The sequence below is a fragment of the Antedon mediterranea genome, chromosome 4 (assembly GCF_964355755.1).
Source record: "Antedon mediterranea chromosome 4, ecAntMedi1.1, whole genome shotgun sequence".
In the NCBI taxonomy this organism is placed as follows: Eukaryota; Metazoa; Echinodermata; class Crinoidea; order Comatulida; family Antedonidae; genus Antedon; species Antedon mediterranea.
Genome location: NC_092673.1, coordinates 8270779 through 8288677, shown reverse-complemented (window position 1 = coordinate 8288677; position 17899 = coordinate 8270779). Strand labels below are relative to the sequence as shown.

At 34.2% G+C, this 17899-nt stretch overlaps 1 protein-coding gene across 1 annotated transcript; it reads right to left on the bottom strand.

The window, feature by feature from the left end:
- Window positions 1-31: 31 nt before the first annotated feature.
- On the bottom strand, window positions 32-16114 carry LOC140046535 (delta-aminolevulinic acid dehydratase-like). Its single transcript, XM_072091218.1, has 9 exons — window positions 15982-16114; window positions 13204-13351; window positions 12617-12752; window positions 9601-9684; window positions 8507-8595; window positions 7205-7348; window positions 6744-6830; window positions 4430-4559; window positions 32-3188 (listed from the first exon to the last, which is right to left on the bottom strand). The coding sequence occupies exons 1-9, from the start codon at window positions 16092-16094 to the stop codon at window positions 3109-3111; spliced, it is 1011 nt and encodes a 336-aa protein (XP_071947319.1). The 5' UTR covers window positions 16095-16114; the 3' UTR covers window positions 32-3108.
- Between the last annotated feature and the right edge of the window lie 1785 nt (window positions 16115-17899).

Here is a 17899-nt window from a genome sequence, read left to right as displayed (position 1 = left end):
CAATAAAAAAGAGTTTTATATAATATCTGGAAGTTTCTTTTTTCATGTGTTTTAATGTCTGATCATCGCTGTACCAAAAAGAACTTTTTTTGGTAGACTTGCCCCAAGTCTGTATTTATTGTCTTTTTTATGGTAGTTGACCCATCGGCATTTAGATTTTTGTCTGAAAATATACATATTTGTGATCTCAAGTCATATACATATGAAACGCCATATGTGCCAAAATATTTATCTTTTTGCTATTATATTAATTCGAAATATGGTCTAGAACCTAGATAGAGTTTTAACTATGTAGTTAAAACAGTTTCTATTTAAAAAATCCAAGTACAGTATATACCATATGTGCATAAAGCTCGTTTCCCTTGCAACAGAAAGTAATTAGACTAATCATGACACTTGAATGATCAGAACTGTCGTTTTTTATTGGTCTTGCGTAGTGGAAACCAAACGTTATCTTCCAATGCGCCCAATTTGACCTGCACATTGAAAACTTAATGGTGCATATTTCAACTTGAAGGAATAGTTTACGTCTTGCATGAAATACAGTAAGATGGCATATTTTTACATACGCTAGATCACATGGTCACAATATTATGCATCCATTGTCTCTCACCTCCCATTGTTCTACTGCATAGCCACGCATTGAATTCAGTGTGAGGCCTACAGTACATTGTGCACAAGTAATCTAGCATTCATCAGTGACAAATACAGCCTTTCAATTGTGAACATCTCTGTAATGTCATCCCAACATCTAAACATTGTTTCAGTTAGGCTTTTAAATTTTGAATGTTTTGGTAAATGTTCCAGATGTTCAACTTGTGTGCCTAACATTCATGTGTTGTGTTCCATGCTTCTTAACTCATTTGTCTTCTATTTTTGTGAAAATAAAACAAACAAAAAACCATTGCCACCAAATATATTTTAACAGCAGTGAGGCACTTTTACACTAGTCAATATTACAATAACAATTTTCCAAATAAGACATTTATTTATTGAAGATTCTCTTAATGTTTCCATTTAGCTACCAACTGCTAAAGACATGTTAAAGTAACATGAACACATCAATAATATTCTATGCTTTGATATCAGTCATATCAGGATTCTATTATATTTGAAATAGTCACAAAACAAGCTGTGAACCATTGATAATATTACTCTTTTTTTTTTAGCTACTCTACTATGTAATTTAAATTGAAGCACCAATATCATTTTTCAAGGATGGGGTTGACAATAACAAATATTACACTTTACAGTGAGAAGCAAATGTCCAAAGCATCAAGTACTAATAAAAGGAATAATTTTGTATGGAATGATCAATTTGCTATTTTAAATATACACAATGATATGTAAAAAAATAAAATACAGTTCTAAATTAATATAAATTAAGCATTAGACACAAACCATTATTTATAAACATTTTGCTGTAGTTCCTAGTTTCCTGAAATGATTTTTTTACATTTTAACAAAGTTATTGTTGGATATTCTATAGATGCATCATTTTTTATTTTCATTTGGTTTAAAACAAAAATTACAATGAATAACAATATATTTATATAATGCCATAATGCCATCAGGGGACTGATCCTGTCCTGCCTTGACTATGCTAACTTGCTCTTGTTTGGTGCCTGTGAAATTAATCTCAAACGACTACAGCGATTGCAGAACAAGGCTGCACGTAACAGGATCAGCCCTCGGATGGTTTATTAAAATATCTCCATTGGCTTCATATAAAAAAAAGGATTTTGTACAAAATTGTTGCTTTTGTTTGTAAATGTATTTACTCTGTTGTTCCTTTTTGATTTAATTAAGTTTAACCCCCATCAGCTTTCATTTATTACAGGTGTCGACTTTGCTCCTCTAATGATCCCACCTGACTTTTCGTTCCACGATCTAATCGGAAATACTTTTTCACCATGAATCTGGAATCCGCTTCCTGTTGATTTAAGAGGAGCGAATTCGGCACCTCTATTTAAACGTCAACTTAAAACTTTTCTTTTTAATTAATAATGCTAGTATTGTTAGACGCTCTATAGCTGTTCTTTGTAGGGCGCCAAATAAAAACTTACATATATATATTTATAAAGATTTATTCAAACTGTATGTTTGAAAAATTATACAGAAAAGCATAATCAATATATACATACTTTTCAGGAAACAGTTCCATAAAATATTAAACACCATTTACGTTTTATAGCAGCATAACAAATACTGGCCTAGGTTTAATTATTCAGCAAAAATGCATTAAACATATTGTGGAAACTAGAAAGCCACTCCGAGAGTGCATACCTCCGCCTACTGTAAAATTCTCCTACATAAGATTTATCCGGAAAAAAAAAATATATTTGTGTGTGTCTTAATGCTGTTTGTGATTTAGGCTAATTTCAATACAAGCATGTGTATGCGAGTTTGGTGTAATGGTTATGTAACAAGCCTTTCAATTAACAATAGCTTCAGCTGACTAACAATAGAACAGCAACGCAAAAATCAAGCGAGTGAATTTGAAAAGAAATAGGTTTTGTAAACTACTCGCATCAAAAAAGGTGCACATTAAATCAAATTATGTTTTAAAATTACAAATCACCAATTATAACTCTTGCCTCTTGTACAAAAATGAAGTTTTTTGGACAAGTAGTTCTCGAGAAAATGCAATTTCAGTTTACTTAATACTTTAAGACTGCTCGCCGGCTTTTGAAAAATTCTGTCCTATCTTTTAACACTAGCAGGTCTGAAAAGTATACTAAAAAGTGGTTCAGAATTGGGACCATGGTCCCAAATGGTCCCAAAATTTAATGGAATGGTCCTTGACCACATATCTATATGTATATTTATATTGGTAAAGATCTTGTAATTACTTTTTGAGTAATCCTGCTAACAAACAAACAAACAAACAAACAGACAAACAGACAAACAAACACATGCGATCGATTACATATACCTCCTTGGCGGAGGTAAATTATCACAAATAATCTACACATGTTCATGGTTTAATTATTTTAGGTCTTATAGACAAATACCCACACATAACAATTACAAATAGATACAGTATATCAGCATGGTTCATTAAAATGACTGTTGTTTATCTTAGAGTAAATGAATGTATTATCTTTTTCAGTCATCTTCTTCACCTAGCTCAGGCTGCAACCATCCTAACAATTGTGGTGTGTAGTAAGATATAATTAGATCAGCACCTTAAAAAAATATCGTTTGAATGATTATTTAGTGTATTTTGTTGATTTTTGGGACAGTTGTTTTGGGAGAAGGTTTGAATTAATATATATATATAATTCACATATGAGTTGGATAGCCGAGTGGTTAGGACACTTGACTGTCATACAGATAGATCCGGGTTCAATTCCCGACAACTCCCAGTCCACTCAGCTGTAAATGAGTACCTGGTTGAAAATACTAGGGAGAAAAATTTCCGTGTGGAAAGGAACTGGCCACCCTATCACATAATGCCAAGGCTTAGTACAATGAACTCCTAACAGCTCATTCCCCTACGTTCAGAGAACACGGGACTCACCTTTTCACCGTTATAATTCACATGTACAATATTATTTAATGTCTATTTTATGTCAGTGGTACAACATTGACTGAAGCACAGTCAAATAGCATCCTGAAATTTAGTAACTCACTCTCTAAACCTTATTTTCCCTAAAGCTTCACATTCAGCGCTTTGGGACAATCTTTTGATTATATAAGGGTTATATAAATCGAACAACATTACATCTTTCCTTCTATGTCTATTTTTCAGAAAAACCATTTTTGGGACTACAGTAGAACCTGTGTTTTACGTACCCTGATTTTACGTTCCCTCGATTTTACGTACGCTTAAAATAACCGATGACGTCATCATTTTCTTACATTGAGGGCGCAATTTAACAACAACAAAGCACACAAAGCCACAATCATGGCTGTGTGAGGAATTCTGCTGTCTGTGGGACAAGCTACGCACGTTTTTATTGATAGAAAACAATTATATTTTACACTTTATTTAAACATCGTACAGCCTGTATATACTGTACTTTTCTTGCTAGGCCTGCTAGCCTGGCCTGAATAGTCTAGGCAAATACGGCTAGCTACGATCTCTACGTATTTGGGGTCAATTTAAGGTCAACCTTGATTTTACGAATCCCTTGTTTTACGTACGCCTTTCGGTCCCGTACCGTACGTAAAATGAAGGTTCTACTGTATTACAAATTAAAGACATTTATTATTTGTCATCATCCAGGACAGATGGATGCTTTATTGTGTGCATGAGCTTAATCACATTAACATGTGGAGAATAGAGAAACATGATTCTAGTTTAACATAAAAATTAATTGATGATAGAATTCGGCAATGTCTAAACACTACGTCTAAGCTCTATTCATTCAAGGGTATTTTGTCCTGAAGGTGTATACTGTATTTTATTCGTTATAAATCTCACCTGCTCTTCTCATTGCTGTTAATGATTCCATAACTACAGTTTTCAATTGAAAAGCACCAGCTTGACTTCCATGGTATAACATGGCATATTCACCAGATACTTGATATACAGCTAAAGGAATGTCGGGGTACTGTAAAATACAATGTTTTTCTTTATAATCTCCGCAGCAGATTTCTATGCGTTTTGAACTGTTATAGAGTTTAACATTGTCATGGTTTCAAATAAGCTGCATCAATTTTCACACACAATTTTCCATCTTTTATGAAAGTCAACTTCTACGCACACAGTTTGGATTCAGGTCCAACAGAGGGTGCAATGATGCTATATATGTAATCAAGCAGATCCAGGAAATTGCGTATCGCTCAAATCGCAAACTCTATACATGCTTCATTGATTTAACAGCAGCATTCGACCATGTGAATCGTAATCTTCTTTTCCTAAGCGTTCGTAATAGGTTTCACTTAAACCAGTCTACTACTATGATTGACATTATACAATCACTGTACAGCTCAACGAAAGCATACCTTGCTGACGACGATCCGAGTGATGATAAGTTCGAAACATCTTCTGGGGTGCGACAGGGTGGTATTGAGAGTACCAGCATGTTTAACCAATATTTTGATTACGTTATTAGAGTGTTCAAACAACGCTGTAAAGATGCTAGTTTGGATGGCCTAATGATACAATACCTAATTCCTATTGAAGCTACAAATCGTGCTCAAAGATGTAAAGCACCATCAAGGGGCATCTATGACGACTTTGAAAGTGGCTATGCTGACGACTTTGCTGTAAGCTCCTGGTCACAAGAAGAACTGCAAACCATTGTGAACATCTTGAATAAAGTTTGTCTGGAATTTGGCCTAAGAATTAGTGCCCCCAAAACAGAAACCATTATATGGAACTGGAAAGAGGAAGTTGAAGAATACCCAAGATGCATCATACAAATTGGCGGCGTACACATTAACAACGTAACACACTTTAGATACCTTGGTGTATGGGCTACCTACAATGATGTTCATATTGGAGATCAAGAAGTAAAATACAGAATCAATTCAGCCAAAGGAGCATTTGCAGAGAATAGGGCATTGCTTACCAACAGAACGATCCACCTACAAACAAGAATGATGTTTCTTAATGGTCTAGTTAGGAGTAGACTCACCTATGGTTGCCATGCTTGGAGGGCAACAGGAAGTGAAATGTCCAAACTTAGCACAACATACAAAACCTTCCTAAGAAGAATGCTAGTGAATGGCTTTCAAAGAGTCTGCCCACCAAACCATGTAGACATATCCTCAGATGATGAAACAGATGAAAACTATATAGACTGGCGTTACGTAATTGATAATGACGATCTCTACAAAATTACTGGCTGTCAACCGCTAGAAGAATATGTCTACAAGCAACAATTCAACTGGATCGGACATGTAATTAGAAAAGAAAATGAAGATCCTACAAAAATTCTTACTTTTCACACAACACAAAGTAAACGAAGAGGTCGGAAGATACCATCAGTACTTGATAGAGTTGTACAACAAAGTCAACTTACTAGATGCAACTTCATTAGAGCCTGCTTCAACAGAAATTTATAATTCCCAGCAATGTTTTAACTGTATATATGAACTGTTTTATAAGTTGTTTTGTGACTGTGTAATTTGGTAGTAGTCACTCTCATACTGTAGGCCTACATTTAAAAGTAACACATCCAAATGCCAACTTCAAGTCAATGGCTACCAGATGTCTCTGTGAGACGGTTATTTGAACCAGTACCAGTAATTATTAGCATCCTTTTACATGACGTTTCACATCTGCTCCAGTTCTGATGCAGAAATAAAACCCCTCACATTGTTTCATTCCATTCTTTTTAATCAAAATGCACCACAGCCGAAATGAACAAAATAACCAGATTTCTTGGCAGCAGAAATAGGAACAATTTTTAATAAATGACTAAATGGCAGAATGGTTGAAAATAACGATTGGGCCATTTAAAGTTATCAATGGGCAACTTTCAGTTATTTGTTTGACAACTGTAGTATCTTGCAACGTTTGACCGCATGATCCCATTGCACTTTGGGTAATGTTAACATTTTTCCAACGAAGAACCAGTAATTTAAACAGTTATTTGAGAGTACAAAATTAGCAGAAATGCGGTCGCTCTAAACATTATATTTTGAAGTAAATGGTGTATTCGGCAGGATGCAGCAGAAACAGGTCTTAAAACATTATAACATTGACATACAGTGGAAGCATAAGTAGGTGTTACTCTACAAAATAACAATAGTTTTTGGTGCATTAAAAAGTCATGTTTACAACTTACTTTGTCTTTTGTTTGTCTGACAATATCAAGGTAAGGCATACCAGGTTTTACCATTATAAAATCAGCACCTTCTCGAACATCACGCTCCTGGTTAAGAAAATATTTTTAATTATTCCCTTTTGTAAATAAATGACAAAAATCAATTACTATTACTATTCAGAATTTGCCATTTTTCGCAGTTACCATCATACCTACTCGGAGTAAACATTAAGTTTATATTCTTAATTCTAAACTCAAATGTGACTGATTTTTTAAACACGAGTGCTAACATAATCTGTCAAAAATAGATATCAAAAAGTAGTTTTATAACATTATTTTTAGCTGTCACAAGAGTAGGGAAGGGAGAGGGAGGGAGGAGACCAAAGTCCTACCCCCATTAAATGTTAAAAAAACTAATACTCTGTGTATTTTTAAAACCCACATAACATATTTGTTATACTTTGGATTATTAAAATACTTACCACAGCCCTGGCAGCTAGTCCTCTGGAGCCTGGAGGTAGCTGATAACACCGCCTGTCACCAAATGCTGGAGCAGACTTGGCAGCATCACGGAAAGGTCCATAAAAACTAGATGCAAACTTAGCACTGTAGCTTAAAACTGATACCTATTAAAAACCAAAATTATTCAATATAAAATATCTACTAAAAATTGTTTTAATGAAATTTGAAAAAAAAAACCAACTTACTACAAACAACTGATATTAAAACACAATTTCCAAATTTAAAGCTTTTTCAAATTGACTTCTTGCACAAATGATCAATAATTAGTCTGTGTAGTTAGTATAATAATTGGATAATAAAGCATTGACTACAAAATCTAAAATTTTAAAGTATTAAAAAAGAGAAACAGATGCATTCATAAGGATTTCCTATTTCCATACAGTAACTAAACATTGTATTATTATTGCCAATGAGCATAGGTGATTTAGGATGGCAATTCATTGATACAATACAAAACAAATATAGAATAAGTTACTTTAATAGACTAAAGATAACGGAAGATAATAGGTGGCCACATAGGAGGGGTGCGTGTACATTACACAAAATGGAATTGTTTTCATTCGCATTCAATACACACACTAACTATACCATGATGATAGGTTTATTTTAAATAAAAATACAATAGCCAACATTTAAGTAATTATAAACATTTTTTAGGACCATGGGAAAATGTGCAAGACCAAGGAAAAATTGTTTGTCAATATTTAGATCAGACATGATTTTACCATATCTTCATTATAGTTTCAACATTTTTTAAAATAAAAGTAAAACTGTATTTTAATTTAAAAAAAAAAAACGATTCCTACACTATACTAAGAATAAAATTGTATACAGTATGTATGTACAGTATAGCCAGAGTCTTTCACGGCAGTTTGACGGCCACATAACTGGGAGTTCCCCTGTTCACTGAACAAATGTTACATTTTACCACGTGTTGCAATTGTTTCTGGCTCCAAAAATGGGAATTTCCCGGAATTTAAAACAGCGGAAAACATGTAACGTATACTTTTCTGAATTATACCATCTGTATTACAAAATATTAAGCATGTACTGTTTTTTTATTATTCATTCAGTAAACGAAGCAAAACATATCTGTAATCACCTCATGAATATGAATGATGCAAAACGTTAGTAGCGTTAACATTCAACGCTTCATTGAATTAAACAAACACTAAATAAACCTCATTAACGAATTATAACACACAGAATAACGTTACATGGAAAAACATAATTTTGGCACTGCCCCTAAGATTTATTAATACCTTTCCTCCTAAATCATTTTCATGTAGCTTTTCTTTAATCGCTTGCACACGGCCATCCATCATGTCAGAGGGTGCTAACACCTGACATCCTAAAACAAAAGGAGACATTTTGTTATAAAATCAAAACTGCACATTTAAACAAATAAACAGTATTATGTAACATCTAAATAGATTTCTTTGATTGGACGGTTTTGGATCACATTATAAAAATCAAGTGCCCTATCAATCACACCACATAGAGCGGTGAATTCAGATTTCTACTGGATGAAGCCTGTCGTGACTTTAACAACTGCATAACAGTCACAGAGAGCATGGTGAATTACAATCAACCGGTTAAAGACCGGAACTACGCGCGACCTCCTATAACAACAAGACTAGGCCTTAAATTCAATCTGAATGAAATGACAAGAGCCTACTTAGATGTTATATAAAACAAAAAATGAATGTTTTATATTTGTGCTATGGTTTAAGTAATTTATTCATTGAAAAATGAAGTCATATTTCCACTCGACTGTCGCCTTTTAACATTTCATCTTTTACCTCTTGAAATTATTTATACCATCACACTCATAAACATTCATTGTTTGTATATTATCAAATTGTTGTTAGTGAAACTTGAAAAAATATTGAAAATTAACATAAATTGTAATGACACTTTGTACAATACCATACTACCATACAGTATATTGCCAAATATAGCTGGGAATTGGATACCAACCAATAAGAAACTGGTGAGTACCATTATGAAGAAATGCCACAAAAGGACACTGGCACTTTATATTTATTTAGGTACAGTACATACTGTACAATAGGTTTGATGGTACATACCTGCTTGGGCATATGGAAGGCCTACCTCAGCTAATCTCTTAATGCTCTTTTTATTATTGATAGTTCCAATAGGTTTGATGGTACATACCTGCTTGGGCATATTATGCAAGGCCTACCTCAGCTAATCTCTAAATGCTCTCTTTATTATTGATAGTTCCAATAGGTTTGATGGTACATACCTGCTTGGGCATATGCAAGGACTACCTCAGAAATCTCTTAATGCTTTCTTTATTATTGATAGTTCCAACAGGTTTGATGGTACATACCTGCTTGGGCATATGCAAGGCCTACCTCAGCTAGTCTCTTAATGCTCTCTTTATTATTGATAGTTCCATCATCATATAAGATACCTTTTAAATAGAATATCAATAATACAAGATTATAGAGATAAATTAAAAGAGAATAGATACATTAAACATGGCATTAGATGCACTACACAGACTGTGAGTACATTCATCTTTAGGTTTTGTGGCAAATCAGGTTATAACATACCCAAGTGTATTGAATACTTATTTACCTCCACCAAGGAGGTATGTAATCGGTAGCGTGTAATAAATTACCATTCCTTAATATGACCATTCTAGAATAAGATGTTTTGATTTAAGAAACCATGTATAATTAATAAGAACAATCAGGAACATTCCAGAAGTGCTATTAATAGAAACTGTAATCCAATAGAACAAGAAGTATAAAGAACGATCTAGAAGGATAGGAACATCTTGTATATAAAGGGATGTAAAACTATTGTAAGGTTGTTGGATATTCGATTGTAAAAGTTATTGTGAAGCTGTTGTTTAAAGTGCTTACTGGATTGTTGAAAGTTGAAGTTGATTGAAATTAAAGCTTTGTTTTTGATTTATTTTACAACTTTGTGGATTTTGTATTTATACTTTCATGTCACAAGGGAGTTCCTAAAGTATTTTCAACCACTCGGAAGCATACGTAAGGAGTTCGTGACAGTTAGCAGGATTACTCAAAAAGTAATTACAAGATCTTTCCAAAATGAATATACAGATAGATATGTGGTCAAGGACCATTCCATTAAATTTTGGAACCATTTGGGACCATGGTCCGAATTCTGGACCACATTTTGAGTATACTTTTCAGACCTGCTAGTGTTAAAAGATAGGACAGAATTTTTCAAAAGCCAGCGAGCAGTCTTAAAGTAACAAGTAAACTGAAATTGCATTTTCTCGAGAACTAATTGTCCAAAAAACTTCATTTTTATACAAGAGGCAAGAGTTATAATTTGTGATTTGTAATTTTAAAACATAATTTGATTTAATGTGCACGTTTTTTGATGCGCGTTGTTTAAAAAACCTATTTCTTTTCAAATTCACTCGTTTGATTTTCGCGTTGCTGTTTTATTGTTAGTGAGCTGAAGCTATTGATAATTGAAAGGCTTGTTGCATAACCATTACACCAAACTCGCATGCTTGTAGTAAAATTAGCCTCAATCACAAACAGCATTTTTTTTTTTTTTTTTACCGGAGAAATCTTATGTAGGAGAATTTTACAGTAGGCAGAGGTATGCACTCTCGGATTGACTTTCTAGTTGTTAAATGGTTCTATGACACATTCAGCTGAGTCAACGTTTTTAGAATGTTATATCATGTAAGGCTGCTATTAGGCATTCAAGAAACAACTTATAGTGTGTAAGGCTGCTATTAGGCATTCAAGAAACAACTTATAGTGTGTAAGGCTGCTATTAGGCATTCAAGAAACAACTTATATCATGTAAGGCTGCTATTAGGCATTCAAGAAACAACTTATATCATGTAAGGCTGCTATTAGGCATTCAAGAAACAACTTATATCATGTAAGGCTGCTATTAGGCATTCAAGAAACAACTTATATCATGTAAGGCTGCTATTAGGCATTCAAGAAACAACTTATATCATGTAAGGCTGCTATTAGGCATTCAAGAAACAACTTATAGTGTGTAAGGCTGCTATTAGGCATTCAAGAAACAACTTATATCATGTAAGGCTGCTATTAGGCATTCAAGAAACAACTTATAGTGTGTAAGGCTGCTATTAGGCATTCAAGAAACAACTTATAGTGTGTAAGGCTGCTATTAGGCATTCAAGAAACAACTTATAGTGTGTAAGGCTGCTATTAGGCATTCAAGAAACAACTTATAGTGTGTAAGGCTGCTATTAGGCATTCAAGACACAACTTATAGTGTGTAAGGCTGCTATTGGGCATTCAAGAAACAACTTATATCATGTAAGGCTGCTATTAGGCATTCAAGAAACAACTTATAGTGTGTAAGGCTGCTATTAGGCATTCAAGAAACAACTTATAGTGTGTAAGGCTGCTATTAGGCATTCAAGAAACAACTTATAGTGTGTAAGGCTGCTATTAGGCATTCAAGAAACAACTTATAGTGTGTAAGGCTGCTATTAGGCATTCAAGAAACAACTTATAGTGTGTAAGGCTGCTATTGGGCATTCAAGAAACAACTTATATCCTGTAAGGCTGCTATTGGGCATTCAAGAAACAACTTATAGTGTGTAAGGCTGCTATTAGGCATTCAAGAAACAACTTATATCATGTAAGGCTGCTATTGGGCATTCAAGAAACAACTTATATCATGTAAGGCTGCTATTAGGCATTCAATAAACAACTTATAGTGTGTAAGGCTGCTATTAGGCATTCAAGAAACAACTTATAGTGTGTAAGGCTGCTATTGGGCATTCAAGAAACAACTTAATAGTGTGTAAGGCTGCTATTGGGCATTCAAGAAACAACTTATAGTGTGTAAGGCTGCTATTGGGCATTCAAGAAACAACTTATAGTGTGTAAGGCTGCTATTAGGCATTCAAGAAACAACTTATAGTGTGTAAGGCTGCTATTAGGCATTCAAGAAACAACTTATAGTGTGTAAGGCTGCTATTAGGCATTCAAGAAACAATTTATAGTGTGTAAGGCTGCTATTGGGCATTCAAGAAACAACTTATAGTGTGTAAGGCTGCTATTAGGCATTCAAGAAACAACTTATAGTGTGTAAGGCTGCTATTGGGCATTCAAGAAACAACTTGTGTATGTTATTTCTATTGTACTCCACAGAGTTAAATATTTATAATTCAATTTAAAATGAGTTGTTAACATTTGGATTGAGTAGTCAATTTGCCTACCTACATCATTTGGACTTATAGATAAAAATAAATTTGCACAAAGAAACTTAAAAACACCCAAAGTCTAATGCCATGCTTTGTTTTTGTTTTTTCAATGTATTTTATATATATTTTTAGCTAGTCAAGTAATTACTATCCTCACCACAATGTCCATGATCTGTGTATGGACATAGACAAACATCACACACAATCAACAACTCTGGAAATGTCATCCTTAACTTCCTGATACCAGCTATTACAGGTGTTTCAGGTGAGTCTGCATATGACCCCCTAGCATCCTGTAAAAATAAGTAGATTTCAGTTGAACTGATTTAATTATTTGACATGTGGGAAGGTTATAAGAAGACATTGAACCTCTCTACATAAGAAAAGCTGATTGCACAATTGGAACACAACATCAGGTGAAAAAAAAAATTTGAACACGAAGTAGAAATTCATTTAAATTTTGCCGTATCCTGTGGTTTGGGAATCCTTGCCTTTAGATATTAGGGATGCCTATAGTTTTTTTAACAAATGTGCAATAATTTCATACATTTTAATATATTCTACTTTTTAATTGTATAGCTTTATTATATATTTTGAAGAAATCAACAATAATTCTTATTCATATTTCTTGTTTTAAATTAGATTTTCATATTATACATTACTTTTAAAATAAAAAAAAAATGACAGTTACCAGGTTTACATTTAAGTTCACATAATAATAATAAATAATATTTAAAAGAAAACCTTTGGAAGAGATGAAGGAACACCAAATAAAAGGACAGCTTTTAAGCCTTTGCGAACAAGTGGTTTTAAGGCTTCTTGTAGCTTTTCAACACCATATCGAGCTTGTCCCGGTAAACTTGCAATCGGTTCAACAGCCTCAGCAACATCCCTACAGTATCAATTACAAACAGTAGACCTAGTATTTTAAAATTATAATTTGCAAATATTTTTAAATAATAAAGCCAGTGGAAATATGTTGTTATGGTTCTCTAAAGCACCTCATGTTTCACTGAAGGACTTTATTCGTAAGCACGATTCACATCAAGTCAAGGAAGGTCTCTGTATATGTTGTAAGTATGTGGTAACTTTAGGTAAAGCCTATGTATTACTTAGATCTTTAAGGAAAAACGCTGGGATATCATGGCACCACACAACATAAATGTTTACATTTTTTTAAATCATACAGTTATATAGGCTAAACTTTTAGGATCATTTTACAGTAAAAATGTTGTCAATATATGTATGTCCGTTACATAAAGGAATTACACATTTTTAAGTAAACTTTTCTTCCGTAAATATGCTTACCGTGCTACTGTATAGGCTATGTTATTTCTATGCTTCTCTGCACAGTATTATTGTTTGGATCGATCGAAGATGTCTTCCATTTTGTTAAAAAGGCCTAGTCTAGCAATCGAGGACTAGGCTTGGGCCCAGACAATCAATCTACAAACAAGGACCGGCTTATTTAATACGCCGTGGTTAGGATTCAGGCACCGGAACTCAACTGCCCATTGTAACAGATTCCGACAGAAACTATTCACTGAGAACTAAAATCTACAACTAAAAAAAACATCCCTCTAGGCAAAGACGATGATGGATAAAGACGATGGTGAATAAAATACAATATTTTTAATTTAAAAAAAAAATTTAAAAATTGATCGAGAATTGAACCTACAAAACCACTAGACCCCTATTCGCAGTACAACACTACACTACAGTAACTAAGCCAGCCAAACAGTTGGAAAAATTGGTGTTAAACTGTGTACATGAGATAATAAATAAAAATTTGCATGTACAGTATGAGCGATATTCAATTGATCAATTGTGTTGATTCTGCCGGAATCCTAACCACTTTGTATTTACGTTATAGCTAAAGACGGTACCGTATCCATACTTCTAAAAACTAAAGGTACGGTAATTATAGAGGGCACTATGTAAGATAGATGTTAATCAAATAGGTTATTGCAATGATGTTCAGCAAGCCAGCTATGTAGCTTAGTGGGCTTGTGATTAGGCTCTGGGTCAAGGGGTTGGAGGTTCGATACTCTGTTTTACGTTTTTTTTTTAGTTTTAATTTAAGAGAGATTATTTCGAGGGTTAGGTTTTGAATATTTAGGAACGAGTTTTAATATTATGAACGAGTTATATATTTAGGAACGATTTTTATATTTAGGTACGCGTTTTAGGAAGGCAATTTTACCGTACCGCTAGTAGATAGTACGGTGTTTTAATCATATCGATCGCAATTTACTTTGGTCGCGCTAAATGTCGTATACATTATAATGTTTATCCTATTACATAATGTGTGTTTAAATTTTTATTTTACAGGCCGGCTTTTGAAAAATTCTGTCCTATCTTTTAACACTAGCAGGTCTGAAAAGTATACTAAAAAGTGGTCCAGAATTGGGACCGTGGTCCGAAATGGTCCCAAATTGTAATGAAATGGTCCTTGACCACATATCTATCTGTACATTCATTTTGGTAAAGATCTTGTAATTACTTTTTGAGTAATCCAGCTAACAAACAAACAAACAAACCAACAGACAGACAAACAAACACACGCGATCGATTACATATACCTCCTTGGCGGAGGTAAATAAAAGACACAGACGTAGCATACGTTCCATATAAAATATTTTACATTTAAATAATTATGTACTGTTATTAAAATGACATTATATTATGCCGAATAATATTATAATCTTAAACTATGTTTACAATTTTACAATCAAAATGAATATTCATCGACCAAAGTAGTAATAATCTAGATCGTAACATCATTTTATCACCAATTTTGAACGCGACCGATATCATCGTAAAAGTCGGAGTGACGGCAGGGTTTCCCCTTCTTCAGGTGGTGTGTTGTAGTACGACAACGGCGGAGTAATTACGGGGATTTCCCTCTGCTCTGGTGAGGAGCTAGCGCGTTGTGCATCCGCCGCAGAGATTGATTAATCGGGGGTTTCCACTCTGATGGGAGCGTGCCAATCGTGTCACCTGAGATTACATGGCGGGGCTTCCCCTTTTATACCTACACGTTTCGTGTTATTTTGTGTATCATTGCGACATTTTACACACTTGTAAACCATTTTAAAGTTTTGGAGCGACTTTACGATAGGGTGACTTTGTGTGTTGGGGCGACTTTGCGATGGGGCGACTTTGGCCGCGATGAGACGACTGTGTCGGGGCGACTTTCTTTTGGGGCGACTTTGCGATAGGGCGACTTTGTATGGGGCGACTTTGCGATGGGGCGACTTGACTAGCATCCCTACTTACTAGGCCTAGAGGCTAGGCTAGGCCTAGGCTAGCTAGTAGACCAGCCTACCGTACGTACTACTACTACTACTACTACTACTACTACTAGCTAGGCCAGCCTAGCTAGGCTAACCAGGCCTATAGGCTACTAGGCCTAGGAGACCCTAGTAGTAGCCTAGCTAGGCCTATAGCCCGCTAGGCCTACCTATTGCCTAGGCAAGTAGTGCACATGAAGACATAACATTTGTTAAGTATTGTTCTTACGTTATAAATACAGGATAAATGAAATTAATAGGTTGCAACGAAGTATCGCAAGATTGCCAGCCCCGAAGAACTTCGTTAGCATATCCACTGTGAAGACATGACCCATTCGCCATGTTTCCTCCTCCTGGCTTTTCCCTTTTCCAGCTAGCTAGCTGCTGCCCTCGGCCCTCATCATACGTTTAATGCAGATAATCCGTTCATTTCTGTTCAAACGCGTTGACTGGTTAACGACGCGTTCGCCGTTTCAGAAAAAAATTGTGATGTGCCCAAATATGGTAGTGTTCTGCTCAAATATGGTAATGATATGACATCATTATGTCAATTGGGCACATCATATTTGTTGTCACTTGTGTCTAAATATATGGTAGTATCCGCCGTGTCCATATGGCACATCACATATATAAAAAAAGAATTGATAATGTAGAGAGAGTTTTATAGTGTTGCGGATTCATGAATATATGAAAGTGGGAAAATTTTAAATTGCTTACTATCTGGTAGTGTCTTTTTATTAGTCACTACTCTATATAGCTCACTATGTCGGTCGGTCGGTAAACACTAACTCAAATTTGAACACGCGACTGCAGCCATATATACATATAGCCTTGTTACATTTACAAGAAGTAGGCCTACAGATATTTGGGGAGTATAAAATGAATAATTTTTAACCGAATTCTATATAAAAATATTTTTCCAAGGTACAATAGTTTCATCATTCATTTATGCAGCCATTGAATTCTTAATAGGCCACCAAATTTGAATATATTTGTATGTAGAGTTTTCCTATGTTACCGATTCTGGGGTTCCATAGGAAAGAAAATATTATTCTGTCAACTTCTGGGTATACACAATTTTGAAATCATAGTTATTAATGTTTGGTGGGTTTTTTTTTTGCTAAACCCACAAAAAGGGTATTTTCTTGATGAGATTGTTGCATTTACTATGTTGGTCTAAAATGGCACCATAATGTACTTATTCGCTCATTATCTTTCAGATTCTAAGGTTTAAAAAGCAATGATAAAAATGGAATTGGTAATTATTAAACGTAAAACAAAGATCCATGGAAAAAGTAATTGTCGATTTTATGAGAATTAGGTCAAATAAAGTTAGATCGTAATACATTGGTTTCTTGGTCTGGTGATCACTATATATATATATATATATATATATATTGTATTAAAAAGTTTCAATAACGTCTTAACTTTTCGCGTATACTTAAATGAAAAGGTATAGCAAAGATGACAGTTGTCGCCATTAGGCCCATTTACGTCCCATTGGTACAAAAAGATCTGTTGAATGGAGAAAAGGAAATGTCGTATAGCAAAACGATGGATCAATTCAAGTATGGTAACACAGAAAATAAGGATAATTTTAAGAAGCAATAATTACTAGAATTTTGTAATATATTATAATGAAGAACTTTTAAGTTTTAAGTTACAATGGTAACTTAAAATTTACCATTGTGACAGTAACCAACTTCGACTGTTTTCATTAAAAAATTCCATACAAATCAGACATGAATACAATAATAAAGCATCGTACCGGTACCAACAGTGATTCTAAAGTTTTGTTTTAAAGCAGATCACAATCTACCAGTTTGGCTAAGTGATTGATTTAGAGAATGATCGGATTTCTGAATTTTAGATACTGTACAGTGTTTAGAATGTCCCTTATGAAGCGAAATAATTAGAGATTCAAGCGGCGAGCTTATTCTAATGATTTTACTGACCCACATTACAATTTTCTAGTGAATTTTTCCCTTTTGTGTAAGATTCGAAAACCAGACAACAAAGAGCCGAATAAAAGTACATTTCAATTCTAATAACGCTATAAAAAAATAAGTTTAGTATTTCACATTGAAGGTTTTACGGAGGAAAACATCCTCTGACTAACTCGTTAAATGATGCGAGTAGTCAGATGA